Source organism: Typha angustifolia, chromosome 5, assembly GCF_048772165.1.
Source record: "Typha angustifolia cultivar Huaian chromosome 5, ASM4877216v1, whole genome shotgun sequence".
Lineage (NCBI taxonomy): Eukaryota > Viridiplantae > Streptophyta > Magnoliopsida > Poales > Typhaceae > Typha > Typha angustifolia.
Genome location: NC_133243.1, coordinates 8,456,514 through 8,478,757, shown reverse-complemented (window position 1 = coordinate 8,478,757; position 22,244 = coordinate 8,456,514). Strand labels below are relative to the sequence as shown.

At 37.7% G+C, this 22,244-nt stretch overlaps 5 protein-coding genes and 1 long non-coding RNA gene across 6 annotated transcripts; 3 read left to right on the top strand and 3 right to left on the bottom strand.

Moving 5' to 3' along the window:
• Positions 1-768: 768 nt before the first annotated feature.
• On the bottom strand, positions 769-4,559 carry LOC140759982 (SUPPRESSOR OF GAMMA RESPONSE 1). The gene is made up of 6 exons (XM_073096731.1): positions 4,323-4,559; positions 2,867-3,008; positions 2,346-2,532; positions 1,786-2,261; positions 1,165-1,518; positions 769-1,065 (listed from the first exon to the last, which is right to left on the bottom strand). Exons 1-6 carry the CDS (start codon positions 4,328-4,330, stop codon positions 1,033-1,035), a joined length of 1,200 nt encoding a protein of 399 aa, XP_072952832.1. The 5' UTR covers positions 4,331-4,559; the 3' UTR covers positions 769-1,032.
• Positions 4,560-7,502: 2,943 nt separating this feature from the next.
• Positions 7,503-8,253, top strand: LOC140760476 (uncharacterized). The gene is made up of 3 exons (XR_012104383.1): positions 7,503-7,643; positions 7,737-7,764; positions 7,876-8,253. It is a non-coding gene; the product is annotated as an uncharacterized lncRNA (long non-coding RNA).
• Positions 8,254-9,687: 1,434 nt separating this feature from the next.
• LOC140760261 (basic blue protein-like) lies at positions 9,688-10,608 on the top strand. Its single transcript, XM_073097143.1, has 2 exons — positions 9,688-9,963; positions 10,227-10,608. The coding sequence occupies exons 1-2, from the start codon at positions 9,780-9,782 to the stop codon at positions 10,424-10,426; spliced, it is 384 nt and encodes a 127-aa protein (XP_072953244.1). The 5' UTR covers positions 9,688-9,779; the 3' UTR covers positions 10,427-10,608.
• Positions 10,609-14,070: 3,462 nt separating this feature from the next.
• Positions 14,071-15,211, top strand: LOC140760465 (protein PLANT CADMIUM RESISTANCE 2-like). The gene is made up of 4 exons (XM_073097435.1): positions 14,071-14,370; positions 14,461-14,532; positions 14,625-14,837; positions 14,934-15,211. The coding sequence occupies exons 1-4, from the start codon at positions 14,172-14,174 to the stop codon at positions 15,002-15,004; spliced, it is 555 nt and encodes a 184-aa protein (XP_072953536.1). The 5' UTR covers positions 14,071-14,171; the 3' UTR covers positions 15,005-15,211.
• A 136-nt stretch (positions 15,212-15,347) lies between these two features.
• On the bottom strand, positions 15,348-19,032 carry LOC140760464 (protein WHAT'S THIS FACTOR 1 homolog, chloroplastic). Its single transcript, XM_073097434.1, has 3 exons — positions 17,745-19,032; positions 17,421-17,528; positions 15,348-16,279 (listed from the first exon to the last, which is right to left on the bottom strand). Exon 1 carries the CDS (start codon positions 18,961-18,963, stop codon positions 17,770-17,772), a length of 1,194 nt encoding a protein of 397 aa, XP_072953535.1. The 5' UTR covers positions 18,964-19,032; the 3' UTR covers positions 15,348-16,279; positions 17,421-17,528; positions 17,745-17,769.
• A 1,202-nt stretch (positions 19,033-20,234) lies between these two features.
• Positions 20,235-21,356, bottom strand: LOC140760203 (cell number regulator 2-like). The gene is made up of 4 exons (XM_073097054.1): positions 21,069-21,356; positions 20,911-20,982; positions 20,590-20,802; positions 20,235-20,487 (listed from the first exon to the last, which is right to left on the bottom strand). Exons 1-4 carry the CDS (start codon positions 21,265-21,267, stop codon positions 20,408-20,410), a joined length of 564 nt encoding a protein of 187 aa, XP_072953155.1. The 5' UTR covers positions 21,268-21,356; the 3' UTR covers positions 20,235-20,407.
• Positions 21,357-22,244: the final 888 nt, after the last annotated feature.

The window sequence follows — 22,244 nt, the reverse complement described above, 5'->3', positions numbered from 1 at the left end:
ATTATCGGATCCGGACCCTAACGATAATTGGGTAAGTGTTGGTCCTCAATGTAATTATTTAAGAATTTCTTTCGTATTATACTATAGAGGTAATTATTTATTAATCAGTTTGTTGAAGATCTAACGGTTAAGATCCTAAAGAGTATAATGGAATGCTAAATTTAAAAAAAATATTACGAGTTTAATTATTAATTTTTAAATATATTATTTTGCATATTATTTTATGATAATTATATTATCTTAATAATTTATCAAATAAAAAATATATCAATATCCTTAACTGAAAGTAATGTATATAGATATTGATTGTTTTTTACAATTAACTTGATGAAAATTTAATTAAATTTCATCTTTTTGATTATTTTTATTATTTACATATATCTCTTGTTAGTTTAAGATCGATTTAAATTAAATTTAATAACAGAGATAAAGAATCATATTTAAACCAAAGTCTATCTCCAAATCAAAGTCTATCCCTAAAGAATCAAATTTAAATTATTTAGTATTAAATAATATCTTCTATAATTAAGATATAATCATATATGTTATAATTATATACAAGAGAGAGAAATCTCAATATAAGAAAAAATATATATATAATTAAAAAGTTAGATGGGCGTAAACAAATCTTCTTCCTAATATGCTATTTTTTTAACATAATATGAATCAGATTTTACAACCAAAAAATATCAAACTAAATTGTCATCTTGACAAAGCATGCTCACAAATATCTATTAGTGATTACACATAGTGAGCGATATAGTACAGTTTAGGGGACAAGATTTGTAAGATAAGCTGATATATGCTCTTACAAACTCAGTTAACTGCTTAGCCACACAAGCCAGTTTACAAGACAGGTGCTTCACGACAACATTTAAGTGGCTGCACATTAGACAAAACCAAAAAGGACCATAACGATAATTTTCCAATCAAGTTTGCTTGAATAAGTTAACAGCATCTTCCCATATACACCCAATGAAGATAACAGAAAGAACAGTAACGCAACAGTCAATCTGCAATTTTGCTTCCAGTTCACGTCAAGAAGCTATCTTGTGATCCAAACTCCTGTGAACAGAAATGATAAAACTGGAATTGTTCAGAAAACGTAAAATAAAAAAACTATGAATAACAGCAAGTACTTGCAGCTAAAGTTCATGAGCATACAAGTTGGCTTAGTCGAAGATCTGGAGGCGTTTCCAGCTGAATATCTGTATGGTCCAAGTGGCTCAGATTTTGGCACTCTTCTAGATCTCTTTTCAAGTCCTCTACGCCCATATGGGCATAATCAGACAAGTGAAGTTTGTTCTTTTTTGGTTCATCACCGCCACATGAATTCTGACTTTGAAGGAATTCTTCGCATATAGCAATACCTTCTGCCAGCTGCTGAGAATCTAACAGAAATTGTGATTCACCTTCCCACCATTTTGTATCTTCTGTTGGGTGATCTTGACTATCAGTCTTTTCAGGTTCTGGATGGACATGCTGCTCTTCATCTTGAATCTCATGATGTACATGAACCTGCATATAAGGTTCCAGTACTCAGTATAGCAATATAGTTTTTTCATGAAACAAAGATAAAAAAGCAATTAACAGACATCCATTCAATTCCATGGTGACTACCAAATCTAAACAAAAGATTTGCAGCCAATAAAATTGGCCAGTGAGCAGAAGTCAAACAAAATTAAAATTTTGTAGAGTAAAAAAGGTTGAAATGAAGGGGTGCAACCTTCTCGTTGCTACAAGAAATTGAACCAAGATACCAGATAAAGGCTAAATCATGCATACCTGATCAGAATCGTGTTCAGTGCTGATGACAATTTCTCGGTTATCAGCTTGGGCTTCAAAGAGTAACTGGGGACAACTTACAGGGTCTACTTCTGTTACAAGAGCATCTAGTGTCTCTGTGGCAACCAAATCTTGTGCATTCTTATCACCTGGTTTTGACTGCTGCTGATAGAATAGTTTAGAGACAACATATTCACCATCCTTCTCATCCTCCCCCGTGCCAAGATGGTATTGGTGCATTACCCAATTTGTCTTTTCAGGTTTCCCACCTTTTACTGTACTCATATAAAGTACCATTATTTTCTTACAGCCAAGGTGCTTCCCATCAATAATTACTGGTTTTGTCTTGCCAGTCTTGTGCCAGCGGACATCCCCAAGGTCATCAGTGTTTATCTTTCGACGCTTCCTAGTCCCAGTATTATATGCCTTAAAAGTCCTATGGAAAAAGTGGGATACACTTCCATCCTGCTTCACTCCTGATATAGAAAAAAACAAGAATAAGTTCGCAATGAATAGGACATTTCAGGTAAAGGAAAGATGGAGATTGCCTCTGGTAGTACCTGGTAGTCTCTGAGGGTGGGTGTAACAAATGCCATCAATTTCCTCAACAGTTGGAATGAATTCATTGATAAAAGGATGAGATTTTGCATCTAATTTCCCAAGTTTTGCAAGCAAATGCCAAAGTAACTCCTGATCAGATGGATCAAATTTCACTCCTTTAGGTAAGCCAGGCCACTCCTGGACAACCTGAAAAACAAAGACTAAAATCAGTAATAGTTCTCTATAGCTAAGGGGCAAATTTCCTTCATTGTTTTATAAACTACACATCTGTAAGAGATACAAAACAGATTTGGTGTTTGCATCAGCAAGCTACTACATCCTCGTGAGCCATTATTTCTTTGAACAGTGCCAGAAAACATTACTCAAAATAACTTGCTCATGACGGAAAAAATGAAAAACATATGGAAAAAACATCTTGTGAAATTAATTCAATTTTCATTAGAACTCTCTGACTTTAATCAGGACTCTTATATCGAAGGGCAGAGGGTTAAGCAAATAGATATGAAATATGAAATCTTACATCACTGTTATCAATAATGTGGTTGCATCTTGGACAAGCTTTACTTGGGTTGCTTAAATATTTGAATCTACTCGGATCCGCTGGTTCAGAAGCATTTTTAATCTTGGAAGCAATTCGCTTGCTGTCAATCAGCCATGAGGGTCTGCATTAAAAACATCAAGACAGAAACAAATCAACACAAAGTCAGACTGATAAGATGAATATAGTGGAAGATCCAATTACCTTCAAGTACGAAGTACAAACAATATGGTATCATTGTCACAGCAAGGGCATTTAGAACAGATTAAAGATTTAGTTTAGATGGAGTAGATTCCAAATACCTGATGTGCAATAAAAATTCATAAGGGAAAAAGTAAAATAGCTGATAAGAGAATACCAAACTACATGCTTGCATAACTTGCTATATTGTATCACAATATATTGCTTGCATTGAAGATGAGCCACTGCTTCATCCCATCAATATTACCAGGTGCTTAAAAGTTTAATGCCTTTTTTTCACACTATATTATAACACTAATGGGTGGGCAATTTGGGACGCCTATGTATCGAACATGGGCATCATGTCAATGAACTATCTAACAGCTTTGCCAGATGAGTTAGATAAATGTACCGACATTTGGACTGTCCAGGCATGACGTAAGAGACAGTAGCACCCTCCTTCCTTGAGCTCCAAAGTCTACTTTCACTTAACAGTTTCAAGGCCTGCTTAATGCAGAAAGTCTTGTCAAAGTGATCCATCTGCCCATTATAATCAACAAAATTTGAGGACTGAATTACCCCCCTGACATACCCAAGCATCATAATTCCGATTACCTCTTTCCAAGAGATCAATCTGTCATGTATATCAACAAATTTATCATTGTTTTTTCTCTCAGCTCTATTGGCAATAGACCAACACCAAGTAAAATGAACCCCTATGCCCCTGGTAAGCAGCCCATAAGTTTTCTCTGTTGCAATTTAGCACCATATGACCACTAGCTCTTCTGGCAATATCTTGGAACTCGTGAACTTATGCATACAATGATCCAGCAAAAGATGGAATCTTTATTCTTTCGAAGATCAAAAGGTAGTATACTTGCTACAGGTTTTCGTAAAGTAATAACTGGCAATTACAGGAAACAACAGTCGGCTCACACACTACGCTATGTTAATGCAACTAAAAATTGATAGATTAATCGTATACGCCGATCAAGAATCCACTAAATTTCGGTATCGAGAAACCAAATATAGCGTCGTCCCACTACCATCGAAGCGGATAATAAGAAAAGATTGAACCTTTAAACCTTTCTCCCCTTCCAAAGACTAAAAAAGACAATAGAAAGTGCGAAAGGGAACCAAAAGAAGGATCTTGGACCACAAATCAAGCAAAATACGAGATCCAAGGTGATAAATTTGAAAAATAACCTCAAGAGTCGATGTTTGAGAGAGAAAAAGGGGGAAGAGATCGAGCACTAACCCAGTCATCCTTCGAGGAGCCCTCAATCAAATAGTTCAGGCCGATCAATCTCGTGATGGGCTCGAATTATGAAGCAGAGGACACAAGTGAGATCGTAGAGTGGCCGGCGAGTTAGGGTTGGAGGCGACTGGCGAGTCCGGGGAGCAGCGGCGAAGTAAGTTTGAAATAATTTGACTGCCGGAAGGAGAAACTAGAGACGCGCAGGCTCTGCCAGATTTGACTGTCAACAGGAGAGGGGCCGAAGGGGAATGGATTTGGTCTTCAAGTACACCAAAAAAACCTTAGGCCCATTAAAAGCCTTTTGCAATATGTTTTCAAACTAAATTATTTTTATTTTTCAAAATAAAAAAACTTTGTGCATCTATTGTATAGATTCCTCAAGAGAAGCAACTCGTCCAAAGACTGTGGTCTTATCAGCATAAAGAAAAGTAAAAGATTGTTAATCTTATCTAACATTAATTTAAGCTTTATTTGGTTTGTTGCCAATGTTTTATTGCAATAAGCTACACGTAACCTTGTCCTATATTCAACTCTTTTAGTTGAATGTATTCTCAAATAATTTGATCTTCCTCTTCCTCTAATAATTGGTCTCTTATCCTAATGACGCGAGGGATTAGATCGAATCATAAACTATTATATACAAGGCAAATATTTTAATATTCATCTGAAGTTTAGAATCATAATTTAGTAGTTATAATAATTAGTTTTTATACCGAAGTATCGGTACCCTTTCTATCTATTTATCTCTTGGGCCAGTTACGAGCCTTCTACTGGGCTGCAAACTATACGAAGATGGCCCAAACAAAACTAGTTCGATCCAGTGAATGAGCAAAGACCTTGCTACACTCGTTTGCCCGAAGAGCTCTATCAAGACTAACAGGAGAAATTGGCCCACAGGGCCCAAATAAGAGAATTTTGGGATATTTCCAAATAACACCCTATAAGTGAGAGATTTAGTTATTAGAAACTGTCTTTGAGCTATTTGCAATTTGGCCTCTATTTTTTGCTTATAATATTTTGTCGGGTTAGCTTACATTAACCTTTCTCTAGCAAAATTGCATCTAAATATAAATATTATTTTGGGAGAATAAGTTTATATTTTTCAAATACCTAATATACCCATGTCCACTTTTTCTTAACATATAAAATACTATTGCCTAAAATGCCAGTATAAAATCCAACTTATTTAAGAGCACTCTTCTCAAGGATATTTTTGTAAATTTTAGTTAGGGAATGGTTGGTTGAAAGTTTTTCTAGATGTTGTATTAATAGATGTAGTATCTAATTTAAAGATATTGTTTGGTTTAGTGCATCAAATATTAAAAATAATAATGTTTTAACTAATTAGTAGACAATTTATAATGAGACAAAGTTTTTTAACATCCACTTGGATTAAACAGTTGTCAAAAGACTACATCTAGTCATCCCAATCTGTTTTATCTTCCTCATCTCATTTCGATCCCAATTAATCTTAACTCATCTTCCTTCTCTCATTTCGATCACAACCCTTCCTCAACATATCTCTTTCATCTCCTTTTATTTCCATTCTCAACCATAACTTGTCTTTACTTTCCTCTCCTCTCTAATCAACACGTGTTTAACAGATACAATATTATAAAATACAATAAATCAATAAGTAGTTTGTTTCTCTAATACAACATGTAGATAAATTATGTATCTTTTAATACACATGTATTTCTAAATACAAAAGAACTAATGACCACTTAGTATGTGTTAGGTTAGTAAGTATCTCAGTAATTTCACTAATGGAGTTAAATCAACCATAGTTTAGGATTGAGGATAGTTAGTCCAACTAACATTAAGGTATTATATAAAAATGATAGTACAAAAAAAAGAAGGGAAAAGTCGAATATTCTGAACTGTGTTAATAATATAATGACTACAATTTGGTATGTTATATGAAAATTATCATAAAAAATGTAAAAATGAAGAATTAACAAACTATGCATCATGGATTTAAGTAGTAGACCATTGGATTCAAGCTTTCAACATATGGTTGGTGAATATACCCAGTGTTGAAGAGGAGCTAACTATGTTAATAAAGGACCAACTGCCCAATTAACTTCCTAATCAAGTAACTAGACTATTAAGACTCCATGTGACAAGTGCACTTCGAGCTAAGACACAAATTAATGGCAAAAATTAAAACAATATAGATGAGACTTAATGCATGTGCAGTTCATTAATTGATCCAACTCCTCTAAGTTTATTATAATTCTGCTCATAACTTTTTAAAAGAGAATTTCTTCAGAGACTAATATATTATTTGATTATTGTTTTTTATTTTTTTCCCCTTCTTCCTTCTTCTTTGTGTCAGATGTCATTCTATATAAGTCATCTCCTTTTGGTGAGCTCCAAGGATGGTCTGAGTCCTCCAGAGCTACGATGAAGTCGTTGGAAGCCACGGTGAATTCGTGTGTTTGTGTTTTACTTTATTTGTTTAACCTCTTTAGGCTCGACACTATATGTTGTTCATATTACGTTAAGTTGTGAGACTTGTTTAAAATACTCACTTTAACTTATGTCAATCAGACTTATATTCATCTAATGGAAGAAGTGCATGAAATCTCACCTACTACCTTTCCATTCACACGGTACCATTTTAGCTAAGGATCCAAAACAAACTAAAAGTAAACAAAGACGGCAGTTCTTCTCTCGACTACCATGGACTCAGATCTATCCAACTCGTCGTCCAGTTTTTGGTACTCGTAAATCGTAACCCCATGTTACTTTTGGCATTATCTAATTGAGTAAACAAAGCCGGTGGCCATGTGAAAGTTGGAAGCTCACATGGAACAATGCACTCCGTAGACACCGGCACCGCCCTAGTTTCAAACTAGTTAATATAAAAAAGGACTAATTAAGAACCGTTCTTTGTTAATCTCGAAGCGTTTAGTTTCTACCTGACAGTTAGCCAATCTGTTAAGACGAAAAGAGACTAACTGTAATTGACAAAGTATACAGCTACTCTAAAACTTAATGGGTAACCTCGATCGATCGTCTTTGACTCTATTAATCTCATGTGTAACACTTGTAATTAATAGACTTGCAGATCCAACTGCCCATGAACGAACTTTCTTCCTTCGCACATGCAAACTACAACCGTACATAGAGAGGACTATGCCCTTAACTTCTATATAAAGAGATCCCATATCTAACTATGGACTCATTCGAAGTAGAGAGAGACGGAGAGAGAGAGAGATAGTGAGAAAGAGATAGCATTTTAGCATGGAAGCAAGGGTCTCTCGCACTTCCTACCTGGTGATGCTTGTGCTACTCCTAGCACTATCTTTCTCTGTGGTATGTTAGAATAGCACTATGTATCCTTAACTGCCATTAGTCGTGATTAATTAAATGGTTCGAATAACATCTCTTCTTCTTCTTCTTTTTTAGAGCATGGGGGGAAAACTAAATCCTTCAGGTAACAAACACTAGTACCATTTTGATGCATCCTTACAATGTTTACTGAGGAGCACGTAACCTACGTATAGTGATGATTTTGCGATGTGTGTAATTAATTAACTGTGTGTAGATTGCTGGCCGCGGTGCTCTTACCGGTGCTCGGCGACGTCGCACAGGAAGCCTTGCATGAAATATTGCATGCAGTGCTGTGGGACGTGCTTGTGTGTCCCTCCGGGCACCTACGGCAACAGGGAGAAGTGCGCTTGCTACAACAACTGGAAGACCCAGGAGGGTACTCACAAGTGCCCCTAATTAACTTATATATATATATATATATCTCTCTCTTTCTTTCAAATGCTTGCTTCTCTTTTGTTTCTCTCTGCTGCATTAAGGATTAATGCATGTTTGCAAGGAGAGGAGAGATTCATGGGAATGCATGTGAATCCCCTCTTTATCTTTGTTGGCTATTAATTGGTATGAATAAAAGATTATCTACTTCTTTATAGCAGCTTATCATCCCAAGCTTAGCAAACAAGAACGTATTAAGGAGTAATATATAAATATTAAATAAACGCAGGACATATCTTATCCCACGGCGTCATGCATAATCGTGACATGCACCCTGCATTCTTGGACTTTTCACAATCCAACTCTAGTGTCATACTTTTATTTCTTAAAAGATATCCAAACTTAGACTTTAGATATAATTAAATCTAGAGACCTGAAGTTCATTTTCACATAATTCTCCTCACTTATTGTTCACCACATATTAACTCTTTCAACTATATAAAACCTCTAAAATATCCCTTTTTCTTGGTTAATACTATGCGATTGCCACACGAGAGATATTAGATAATACTATGCGATTACTCTAACTCATGTAACTCTCCCATACAAAAACAAATTTTAAGGTACAGTAAAGGCAAAAGTCCGGGGGCCGTATTGCAAATGTCTAAAAGATAGGGTGTCAGATACAATTAAAATCAATGCAGGGTGCTAGTTAAAAAGTTCTTGAAAAGTCTTAACCTTATCGGTTCCCAGTTTATTTGGGCTTCAAACTTCTTGGGCCTTCTGATGACGCCCTCTTGTTTGGGCCGTACCAATCGGTCCGATTAGGTCAGCTAAACGCACTCGAGTCTCGGATCTGGAGGCCATCACGTACTCATGACGTATTCAAATGGTCACGTCGACGGCGTCGGTGTGAACTGCTTTAGTTCTGATTGCAACGCCCACTAACGCACTTCTACGGCTCTGTGGAGTTAGATTTTTTCCTTTTTTTTTAACTCTTTACGATAACTTTTGCAATTTGTCACCTTCACTACCGAATTATTAGAGAAATCTATTATAAGTTAGATTTTTTTTTTTTTTAAATCAACTCCTCCCTTAAATATAACCGTACAAAGTCGAGGACGACAACAGAAAAGAAAATGGTTCCTTTCCTAATTTGTAGTCTTCCCGTTGGCTTAACTGCATGAGTCCTTAGATCACGGACCACGATTTACGTGGCATTTGGCTAATAAGTTTCCTGTTTAATCTTTTCCGTAGCGTGGTACGCTCCAAAATCCGAAACTAATACCAACAACCGACGCGCCTTTCTATGCCTAAAGAACACATACACCGCCATGTCTCCTCTCGCTAGTGGAAACTTTCCCGTCTTTTGTGCCTTTTTAGTTCTTTTTTTTTATGCACTCCTCCTTGACTTCTTTTACCTCTTTCTCCATCTTCTCCAAGAGAGAGGTAAATAAATAATCCCAGCGTCTAAAGTTAGTGGCTTCTCGTGGGTAGTAGTTTGAATTTAATTATGTTCATTTCACACGACCAAATTCGTCCATGTAGCGTTTAATGTATAGAATTTGTAACCACATAACAGAGAATCCATGCCAACCCCACTATCACTCTTCGTTTGAAATGCTTATATAAAGAGCGAGCCCGTCATTAGACTTAGATCTTAACTCAAAGTTAGTATATCGTGACTGCTGAGTTGAGTTGCTTTGCTTCTTAATTTCTTTATTTGTCTTCCAAAAGAGCAGAGCAATGGCTAAGGGAAGGGGCAGTGCAAACAGTGCTACAGCTCTAGTTGGAGTGATGATGCTTTGCCTTCTCATCAATGGTCAGTTAGTGGAATCGGCTATCTACACCGTTGGTGGCGGTGGAGGCTGGACGTTTAACACGGTTGGGTGGCCTAAAGGGAAGTCATTTAGGGCAGGAGATGTGCTCGGTAAGAGACTTCATTGGTTTCATTTGTAGGTTAAGTAGACTCCAAGCCAAGTGTTAGTAAAGTAGCTAAACTCTAAGCTCTAAAGTCTAAACTGAGAGGGTTTTTTTCCAGAGCAAAGGTGAGGAGATATGCAAAAGAACACAGTGATTAACAACACGTTAAAGCAATTAATAAACGAAACCAAACACAACCTTGTTTATTTCATTTCATTACCAGCCTAACTTTAACTATATATTTGCTGCTCGCCATGGTGCATATGTTAGTTTTCAAGTACAGTCCGGCGGCGCACGATGTGGTGCCGGTGAACGCGGCCGGCTACAGAAGTTGCAACGCTCCGAGAGGATCGAAGAAGTTCAAATCTGGCAACGATCGCATCAGGCTTCGCAGGGGGACGAATTACTTCATCTGCAGCTTTGCAGGCCACTGCCAGGCCGGGATGAAGATGGCAGTTAGGGCTGCTTAATTAATAATTAACAACTAAGTAATTACTACTGCTATACTGAGTCCTAATACGTAGCTCTTCCAGTGTCTTGCTTTCTGTTTTCAGATAAGCTACTTTATGTAGCAATGCTATGTTCAAAAAAGAGAGAAAACGAACTTTATGTATCTTCTTTTGGTAATAAATGAAAGCCTGGATGTTGTTAATTTTGATGGCATGATTATTATTTTTTTCTCAGAATTTATATTAAAATTCATTGTCACTGCTAATCTCAAATATAGTTGTTGGACTATCCGACTTATAGAGCTAATAAATGGTAAGTGAGAATAATGTCACTAATTATCTACTATTCGATAATTTTTCTAGTCGTCCAATAAGCAGGGCTTTTCATGCTCAAATCACTTTAGGCGTCATGAAAGTTCCATCTTGAAGCCCCATAACAGTGCTTCGAGTAACGCTTGGGCCTCCACAAGATATTTTTCCTTAATAGAATTTAAGATTTACAATTTTAAGCTAAGAGTACTATCTCGGCATTCACATAATCGGGACGGTAAATGCTAGTCAATTCAGATATAACTGTGTGTTAATGCATTGATCGTATGTATTTAATGATTTCAATCATATACGAAACAGAATCCATAGATCTATAGGATTTGACTTTATATGATCATAGTTGGACGCATGCATACAGTGACATGCCTAAAACTAGAAGAATCTAAAACTTGAAAAGAAAAGAAGAACAGAAAACAAAAATAGCTTGCTCATGGTATTTTACTACAGCTCAGGAATCTAATGTATATAATCTATGGTGCCGTAGAATCTTTAGCTCGATCACATTTCCTGTATCCTTTCTGACTTGGCACCCCCATCGAGCTGTATATTTTGTGCTTACAAACGTGGATGCACGTCTCTCTATGGAGTTGTGTTTAATCTAAACGCAACCACCTTGCCACTTGGTAGGCCATACTAGTTTATATGCAAGCAGCCCAACTGGCCATCTAAGTGCACTGAGCTGGATTTTGTCTACAGTACAAGGTACTTGACTATTTTGGTGCCAAAAAGAATCCTGCTGGCAAGATTAGAGAAGCAATTAAATGAAATATAATCAAGATTCGGGTAATTGTCCCAGTAATTAACGAGCTATTTTCCGTAAGGATCCATCAAAATCCTCATAGTTTGACCCAATCTAGTCAACTAATTCGTGTAGAAAAGAAGTTAGGCCCTTGGCATTATTATTATCTTTTCCTTTTGTAAGCCTTCTTTTATGTTGTTCAAGTTCAATTAATTCCTCCCACCAGCAACTCAGCTAATCATATGATTTGTTTATCCCAGGCAAGTAAACAAGGAGCATGATCAATATGGTGTACCTCCTTGCCTTAAATATCATATCATATAACTAACTCTAAGTCAACACGGATAGATTCATACTTAGAGCACCGGTTATTCCCACCTCCAGCTGGAAACTAAATTCTATCCTGGCCACTTACATGGATATATAGATGTAAGTGCTCTCTTCCAAAATTCTTATTCCATCATTCTAAGCCTAACTCTCCTGGTCACCTTCAACAATGTATGCTCATCAGCAACCTCAACCTGCACCTGGACCTGCTAATATTCCCCATGGCCTCAATATGGAATCCCAACCTTTCAAGCCATGGTCTACAAACCTCTGTGATTGCATGGACGACGTTGTCAACTGTAAGACCCTCTTAATTAATTTTGTGTTTCCTAATTAAATCTCGAGCTCATTAAATGAAGTTCTTGCGTGGTTGATTGATTTGATAACAACGTTACAAGTTGCATAACTTGCTGGTGTCCATGCATTACCTTTGGGAAGATTGCGGAAATCGTAGATAGAGGCTCAAGCTGTAAGTATAAGTGTTGGATGTCCTACCATTACCATTTACCAAACCATTCAATTAATATTAATGGAAAAGTGATAGGAATAAATTGCTAAATATTTGTAAATGGGCAGCCTGTGGTATGAGTGGAGCGCTGTATGGGCTTCTCTGTTCATTGACGGGGTGCCACTGGATATACTCGTGCACGTACAGGTCCAAGCTCCGGATGCAATACAACCTAATGGAAGCTCCATGCTGCGATTGCTGCGTTCACTACTGTTGCGAGCCCTGTGCACTGTGCCAAATGTACAGAGAGCTCAAGAACCAGGGCTTCGACATGGACATAGGTTGATCATCTTCTCTCTTTATTTATATATCTTAAAAGATGTTATTTGTGTGTGTTTTTTTTTAAAAAAAGAAGAAGAAAGAAGTGAGAATATATGAGCAACTTTATACCCTAAAAGATGGTATAATTCTCCTTTTTAAAATTTCATATTTAAGAAAAAGAAATTCTCTGTTTACTTTTTACGTAGAAAATCTAAATGTTAGGAGAGATATGAGGAGTATTCAAACAAATATATTATATATTTTGCAGGGTGGCATATGAACGTGCAAAGGGGAGTAACTCCACTTTCCAGGCCACCTGGCACGCAGGGAATGACTCGTTAAGAAGATATTGGAGCATATGGAGGGCCAAGTTATATATGTATTATTGCCTAGTAATGTTCGTATTTTGAATCCTCGTGTTCTTTTCATGGGTGTATTTGTTTTGATTTGGATCATTTGGTGTGTTCGTGTACTTGCAAAATTTGTCAACTTCAAAGAATTGTTTTAATATTTGTCATGGATATGAGATTTTGAAAGGCACTAGTTAATTTAATTTTGTAAGGGTTCCCTTCCACGAGCTAACCACTTGAATCTCGCAACTAGAGAGCTGAAAAATCTAATTAATAGAATAATTAAATATGACTAATCTCATACCATAGGCTTGTACGTACTACTTAATTGGTCTCTTAACCAAATTGCTTCTAAATAATGAGATGGCGGCGCCATATTATTTTCTCATCAACTCCCTAATATATGATTATTATATATGGCGTAAACTATAACGCAACGAGATTAGAGGGGCGAATGACGTCTTACGAGGCCCCAAACCTGATCCTTAGAATAAGTCGGATATATACCATACTTATCCATGTTGAATTAGTATCATAACCGTCCTTTGTATATATATTAATTCTTTATCGTATAATTTGATGTTATATATTTTTGAGAAATTGCTCGTATACCTAGCATTGCAACATTAGACTAAACAAATTTAACGGGAAATCTGATAGTATTCATAGACTCGAATATAAACTTGGATAAATATGATACTGTATTATAACAGTTTTCAGGTTCAAATGCTAGCAGAGTAATTTGTGGGACAATATTAGTTCTCACTTTTTTTTTATATATTAAAAAAAATTAACAGTTTTAAACTTTTAGACCGTGGATGCAAGTAAATTAAAGAAATAAAATAAATGGTGGATCTGGAAGCTAGTTATACTTAATCCAATCTTTCACAGAATAGTGAATGAGCTATAAACATGTATACATCAAGATATTTCATGGCTGGATTGCTTATTTATCCACCCAGTGACCAACCCGATATTCCATTCAGACGAATCATAATCCCGGTTGCTTCCGCCAACACCATCATTAGGAATGAACTATTCTTCTCCCTTTTTTTTTATTCATAAAAAAAAAACTTCCAATGCCGTGAGCGTTTGCAGAAAAAGTATAAAAAGAGAATTACGTTTCCGTTGTTTCAAAGTTATATATAGCACCGGAAACAAACGGTATCTTTCGTAGATCAAACACTACACTGGCTTAGGGATCCTGTTGGTTTATAACTTCCAATTCTTGCTCCTTAATTTGAGCGTACCATGCATGCCCCACGGTCAACTATCTACCCGCCGGGACAAGCCGAGCCGATACCGACTGGGTATCCATATTTGGCTGCGCCGGCAGCTGCTCCAGCAGCTGCTCCGGTGGTCGTGGTGGTTGTTCCTCCGGGTTCCGTGCTCCAACCTATTCAACCATGGACGACGGGCCTTTTGGATTGTATGTCGGACGTTGAAAATTGTAAGCTGCCTTCTTCTCGTCTATCGGAGCATAATTTTTCTTTGGTCGTAATTTGCATGACGTAAATTATTGTTGTTGTTGTTGTTTGAGGTTGCGTGACTTTTTGGTGCCCATGCATTACATTTGGTCAAGTGGCAGAGATAATTGATAGAGGCTCAACTTGTAAGTTTCTCATGACGATGGATTAGATTAAGGGGATTTAAAGTGAAAAATGGTTTAATTGAGAGTAATTAAAATTTCGAAACTTTTTGCAGCTTGTGGTTCGAGTGGAGGAATCTACCTCTTAATCTGGTGGTTCACGTTTTTCCAGTGCTTGTACTCGTGCACATATAGATCAAAACTCCGGGCGCAGTATAACCTGATGGAATCCCCCTGCCCTGACTGCTGTGTTCATTTATGTTGCGAGCCATGTGCACTGTGCCAAATGTATAGAGAACTCAATAACCGTGGCTTCCACGTCGCCGCTGGTCTCTCACACACTCTCTCTCTCGCTCTCTAGCTCTCTCTGTGTAATGAAATCTTGGAGCTGGGATTAATGGTTGGTGATGGTAATATTTTTGCAGGGTGGTATGCTAACGCGCAAAGGATGAATCCTGTAATGCAATCACCAGTCGTGCAACATATTGTTCGTTAAGGAGGAAGATCTACCAAGGAACGGATTAATTAAGGAGCATCATGAAGCTTGTAAGAGTAAAATGATGGATGTTGCTGTGTGCCTTTGGTTTGGATGTATTATGTTCGTGGAGCATTGTTTGATGCTTGATTGATATGTTTCGCTTCTGTTTTATTACAAGCTGCACAATAAAAAGAAGTAAATTCTGAGTCAATTGAACAGCGGAAATTGGATTCACCGCGGATTATGGCCCATCTAAATTAACAAGTGCCATGGATGCTCTGTCGCTATCACTGTTTGCAAGTAAATATTACATGAGAATAATTGCTTCCATTATCGAACCACCATAGGCTCGTACAGTCGGATCAACAAACGTCACACCATGACGACATAAGCAGGCAACACCTGCCTACATTACAAGAATGCAATAGAAAAAGGAGTAGAATTAAAGAAAATATATGAAAGAAATTCAACTCAAGCACGAGCGTTTAACAATTTCTGTTGAGATTAATGGCTGTGAATAAGGTGCAAAGTTTTCTCTTACAATATATAAGTCAACTTGTACAGGTGAAGTAATGATCCAGCTGTTTAACTTATTTTCTGAAGAAACTTAATATAACATCTCAATCGTGTTGCTTTCTATATCCACCCGATGTGATAATATATTCACCAGAAAGTAATTTAAAAACATTACCCTGGTGCTCGGTCAATCCCTCTGACTTCTTCAATACGTGCTGAGCAACTGATAATTAAGATTGACTTAGTCTGGCTCATGCATCAGACAAGAGATACCATTTTGGGCTTATCCATTCATAGATTGCTCATCCATTGGTATGATATTAGCATCCAGAACGAAAGTGTGGAGCAGCACAAAATTATCTGACCATTTCTTTTAACCCGTCCATTCCACCAGTAATCGACAGCTAAAACTCAAGGAAATTCAAAGGAGGTATTTCTTCACAAGTCTGTCTTGGCGTCTATTGATCTTTCAGATATCAAGGTATCATACAGCGTATATCCTTCGTAATCAATGTGATCAAGGTCAAAAGAGTTCGATGGCTTCTCTTCATTCTGGGATGCTATGGCCTGTAACAGAAAAAACATGAGAGACAGGTGTGCTGTAACATCTCTGTCTAAAATCCATCAGCATATATTTCCACCCAATTTATCCAGTCCCATGGCAGGGACTCCAATCAAACCAAAGGTAGATCACGTTGAAGATATGATAAATTCCTTGAGTCATTTGACAGGTAAGGACAGATTCTATATCTGCAGCAGGCACGCTTTCATTGTGATCTGAAAATTAAGCAAACATTAGCAATTGCATTTGGAGAAGACATAGATTTTCCTTCAAAATTGGAGAGAAACTCTGTCAAAAAAAAGTAAACCATGACAACCACATTCACAATTAAAGTGACAAGATACTATCTACCAATACTAAATATGAAAACAGTGAATAATGATTGGAATTGAAGAACAATAGTGTAGATAAATAATTATACTTCAAAGTAGAATATGAAAAAGAAAAAGTAAAATGACCGTATATCATACTTGGTTCATACTATGAATTAGATTTCTGAAAGCATCACTGGCCTTACAGCATGAAATTGAAATAAACTAATAAAACCTACTCTGCTTTACAACATTGTACGCGCTGCTAATCATGCCACTATACTGGATAAGACACTCCAACAAGCATAAGAACATATTCAGTTTTCAGGAAATAAGGAACAAGTTCAATAGCCTATCTCAGTATATTATACAGACTTACAATTACTTAAAATACCAACATCACGAGATCTGTGATCTGAAAAGTAAGATTCCAATCTTGTCAAATAGAAATGTAACAAGCATTTCAAATAATAGAATCCCATGTATGGATGAGGCTAAAATAGGAGAAACCGTTAACTAACTAGATCTTCAATATTAAATGTCAAAATCTTGTTAGGCTATGTACTAACATAATTTTGGGAAAAATAAAATGGAATTATGTCTTATATTTGACTTTGTCTTGTGCTTAAGGATAGCTGCCCTAAAGTAGAGAAAAGTGATAACAAGGAAATCGGGTGTTCTGTCTGTTATAATAAATATAAAGTATACTATATTACTATGTACAACTCTGGATGCAGATATAGCAGCTCAAGTAATTAGAGGTAATTCATACTAAAGTTTCTCACTAACATGAATAAATCATAGTCAATTCTACTCCTCTTAGGCATATCAAAGCAGAAAATGTAAGTTGGTGGACCTAAGTTCTAATAAGATAATCAATTTAGGATCTGATGCATCCAAAATCATGGCTAGGCTTTGTCAAATACAGCAAAATAAAATCAACTTAATATCAAAAAGCAATAGAGAAATTTTATCGGAATAATTAATAAGTTTGCTTGTTGATGAAATGAATAACCAAACGCTAAATTAATCAAGCAATTGTTACCTTCAGACAGGATAAGGCTGTTGAAACTTCCACTCCCTGAAGTAAGTCTAAATTTTATCGAGGCCCTTTCAAAAAGCTTTATTGCATTCTCCTTGAAGGCTTGAGGAACTAGGCATGCAAGAAAGAATTGAATAAATCAGTGGTTTACTTCATCCATATGTCACCTTATTGGACAAAATACAAGCACAAATGTGTGATTATGGTGCACTCTTCTATATATTTCCTAAAAAAAGTCTGATCCAATATTCTACTTCAAGCCTACTCATTATTCAAAGTAAGATCATGCTTCCATAATTTTTCATAAATTATCAAGGCAATCCTCACCTTTACTTTGTCAATCTGCTCAAGATTACTCATCAAATAGAACTTTATAGAACCTCTTCCTCTCTTCCCTCTTCTCCACACTATCCAATCCCAACACTTCATCCTCCTCTTCCTTCTCTTGCCTCACCTCAATCTCCCCCTTCTTTCTCCTCTTCTCCAAATTTATAAGCCGCCGCCTCCTATTGTACTCATGAAGCCCCTCCTGCATCAACTCCCCGAGCCTCTCCTTTGCCACCACCACCGGATCCTTATCCACAAGCTCCGACCCATTGTACCCTTCCCTGAGCACCACAGTGTATATCTTATATCTATTCGACACGTAGAAGATGCACGGATGCCGCAGCAACATCCGGTTGAGCTCCTGCGACAATCCAAACTCCCTCTTGAAATGTCCTAGCTTGACTACCGACAACTTCTTCCATATCGTCAGTGAAAGCAACTCATGGACAACTCCGACCGCCCTCTTCTCGTCGTCCGGCTCCCAATTCTCAGCATACGGGGAAATGTAGGGTTTCGCGTCGTTGAATTCATCGAACCGCGCCCGCGTCTTGATCCAGCTAGGCGGCAGATGGCAGGCGAAGCGAGGATCCGATCCGGTCTTGGTCGCAGCAGCTTCGACGGCGGAGACGGCCAATTCGGGGTTCCACCGCGCCAGCTCGAGCTCCATAGAGTTGCGTCTTCCATAGCGATTGACGAGGCGGAAAAGATCGGGGTTCTTAGGGAGGAGACGGAGGAGGTAATCGTCAGGGAGGCCGAGAGCGCGCTTGAGCTCGTTGAGCTTTACGACGTTCAAGCAACGATCGCGGGAGAGCATGAGGAGCTTAGCGAGGCGAGTGGCCATGGCAGGCTCGGAGGCATCGATGGCAGCCTGCTCGTCGGCGACGAGGGCGGCCATGCGCTTGGAGAAGCCGAACGAGATGCCACCGTCGGGTTCGGGAAAGAGGTCGAAGCAGCAGGGGTACTTGCGGAGCCAGTTCAGGGCACGGCCTTGGAGGTCGAGTGTCTTGAAGCGCTTCTGGAGGGACCGGACGGGGATGACGCGGTCCGGGGAGCGGACGAGGAGGTTCTTGATCTGGTTGTTGACGATCCAACGGCGGTTGCGGGAGAGGGCGGATTCGAGGCAGACGTCCTTCTTCATCGACCAGACGGCGAGGCCGCGGCGGAGGAGATGGATGTGCGAGGAGGAGAGGGGTTTGAAGTAATTTGGAAAGATGGCCATAGAGGATCGTGATTTTGGTCTGGGCTTTGGAGCTTGGAAGATTTGTGTATATAGGAAACTAAGCTGGGCTAAATTTCTCATTAATGGGCCTGAGATTTGAGACTAGTCCAAGAAAAAAAGCCCTTTGGCTTTTAAGAAATTTATATATAACACCCTACACATATATCATTTTACTATTCCAGCCCTTATTAGATTAACCGTAACACAATTTGAGTACATGACGAAGAAACGGAGATATTCCGTTAATTCGATTTGATAACTTCGCCATTTTTTTTTATTTTATTTTTATAATCAATCAAACGCTACTTGTTTTTACTGTGTTAATTACGATCGGAGAAAGAGTCAGTAATACGGCTACTTTAACCCAGGATCATGACGCTTATGCCCAAAATTCTACTGCAGGATATTTATTATACACAGTCTTACATGAATACTTGGGCATATATATGTAAAAGCCTAAGTTGCCAGAGCCGTATAAATTCAATTAAGCCAAGAAAAAAAAAATAACACTTTCTTATTCCAGCTTAGCACAATCTAGCATGGAACTTAACATATACACATACGTCATGGCTTACATAAAATCACTTAGGTATCAATTATTGTAGAGCGACCATTATCCACCGGTCCTTCAATTGGTTGTCGGTGGACAACACATTTAGCTGGCCAAAGCCTGGCCCTCAATCATTCAGAACGCAACTTAGACTCCACAAAGAGTTAATTTTACTTCGAAAGCCAAGTCGTCGCTAAGTAAATGACAAAGTTGATCTAGCTTTTAGGAAATTTCTGGGAGCGAGGAAAGAAACAAGATTCTGTGTAGGAAATTTCAGAGCGAGGTCAATTCCAAGTCAAGTTAGGTGTAAGTCTATGAGATGTTAATGTTTTTTCTTTTTTTGACTTTGTGTATACATACAATTTTTCTTGAGGAAATTTGATATGTGAATATAAAAAATAACAAAGGAATATTAAGAGCAAATTGTCTGAATTTGTGGGACAAGGGATGGTTGCCTTTTAGTAATGGTGGTGCAATTAATTTGACCGTATATTACGCCCTTTTAAAAAGTATCAACTCAAACATAGAGGTGTGTCGGATTATAAAAGAATTAATAGATCCATTGTTCTATATTTACTCGAAAAAGAATCTAATAGAAAAAAAAATTTATATTAAATTATATATATATATCCTTAAAGATACTCGAAGAGGGTTTGAAACGAGTGTATATTTCATAGAAGAATCTCGGATTAATATTCCTCTTACGTACTGATAACAGATATGAACGTGTATATACTTGCACATATATCATATATGGCTTTAACATCTGTTACATTAAGTCACTTGAGATTAGCCCAATACTAAAGGCAGGCATCAATTTAAGATACATTCCCAAAGCGAAACGTTGGTTGACTGGTGGATTAGATTAATATTGCAATTAACTTTGCAAGCATTTCATCGAGTCATGCCTTCTGGCGTCTCCGGTGGTATCATTGCTGCCTGACGTCGCTGCCTCTCCATGTTTACAATCCAGCCTGCAGAAATTAAATTACCTCAACTTCTTAACTAAATTATATACTATTCCTTCTTTAACAAAGTGCGCAAATAATTGATTTGCATGCTTTGCCCGAACATACCAACTTTCATGTCGAAGCCACGACGCTTGAGCTCTCGGTATTCTTGGCACAGAGCGCATGTCTCGCAGAAGCAGTGGACGCAGCAATCGCAGCATGGCTTCTCGCGCAGCGAGTACTGCGCCCTCATCTTCGACCGGTAGAAACACGAGTACAGGCACGAGCATCCCGTCACGCACATCACCAGCATATACAAAGCTCCACTCGTCCCACAAGCTTCAAATTATATATTCAACATTCCGAGTCAGATAGATAGATACTTGATTTTCAAGAATTTCTTTTTTTCCAAATAACCCTAGCTCCTATACCGACTGGATTACTTACAAGTCGACCCTCGATCGATGATCTCGGCGATCTGGCCGAAGGTTATACATGGGCAGAAGCAAGTGATGCAGCCTGGAGAAAGATGGAGAAGAGAAGGGAGTTTGAATTGTAGTTTAGCTTTTTAAAGTGAGAAATCATGAGAACGTGTGTATACATACAGTTGCTGACATCGTCGCAGCAGTCGCAGAGGCCGGTCGACCACTGGATCGGCGCCTGAGACTGGATCTGGAGAGCAGAAGGGATGGACGGGGGGGCGTAGTATTGCTCGGCGGAGCTCATCGGAATGCCGGTGGCTAGTGGCGCCGCCGCCCCGGGTGGTGGTGGATAGTCTCCATAGGGCTTTGGTGGTGGATACATGGGGGTGCAGATATTATGGCCTCCTTATAGTGAGATAGAGAGGATTAGATGCAGAGCCCGAGCTTCTGGCCTTACAGTTGGCTTATACCCCTCCTCATCCGTTGTGAACTATATTAATAGGGAGAGATGTGACGCTACTCATATTACGTAGGCTTCCCCTAGTCATTAGGATAAGAGGAATGGGTAAAAATCTTGACATTAATATTCTCAACCATGGTTTGTCGAATAATCTGCATTATTTGTCACCATTTTCCACAAGCTGGGTGATTGCTGGCACATCATTAGTTGTAAATCTGGCCGCCATTATAGACTGGACCTCATCTTAAGTCTCAAGTCTCACGCTCATTTACTCTAAAAGTAAGTCCACTGTTAGTCAATTGTGGCAGAGCTGGCTAATCAGTTTAATAAGAGAGGGATTTTAGATATTTCAATTTAAAAATAATAAAATATTCTCTATTCTAGTAGCAGCTGCCATGGTATAAAAAAAAAACTTCTTAGTATTTTAATTAGCAAAAATAGGGCCCCTATTTATCGAATTATAAATCAGACATTTTTTTATTACTAATTTCTTCTTTTAATTATAAATCAGAAATTAGACATTTTGCATCACTTATGCAAAATTAAAGCGTACATTTTGCATAAGTGATCTATATAAATTATATATATAATTTTTGAAATCTTAATATGCACATTGTTGAAAATTACAGTGTATATTTTATATAGGCGATGCATATATATTACATAAGTGATGCGTGATGTTTTTTAGGACGTATTCTTTTTTAAAAATTAGAGCGTATTCTTTTTTAAAAATTAGAACGTACTTTTTGTATAGTTAATGTGAATAAATGATAGGTGATGCGTAATGTTTTTAGGACATAACAATTTTTTAAAGATTTGTTAGAGATAAATTAATAAAAAAAAATCGAAATTATAATTTGATAAATGAGGAGCCTGGTTTTTAATTTTCTGTGAATTGC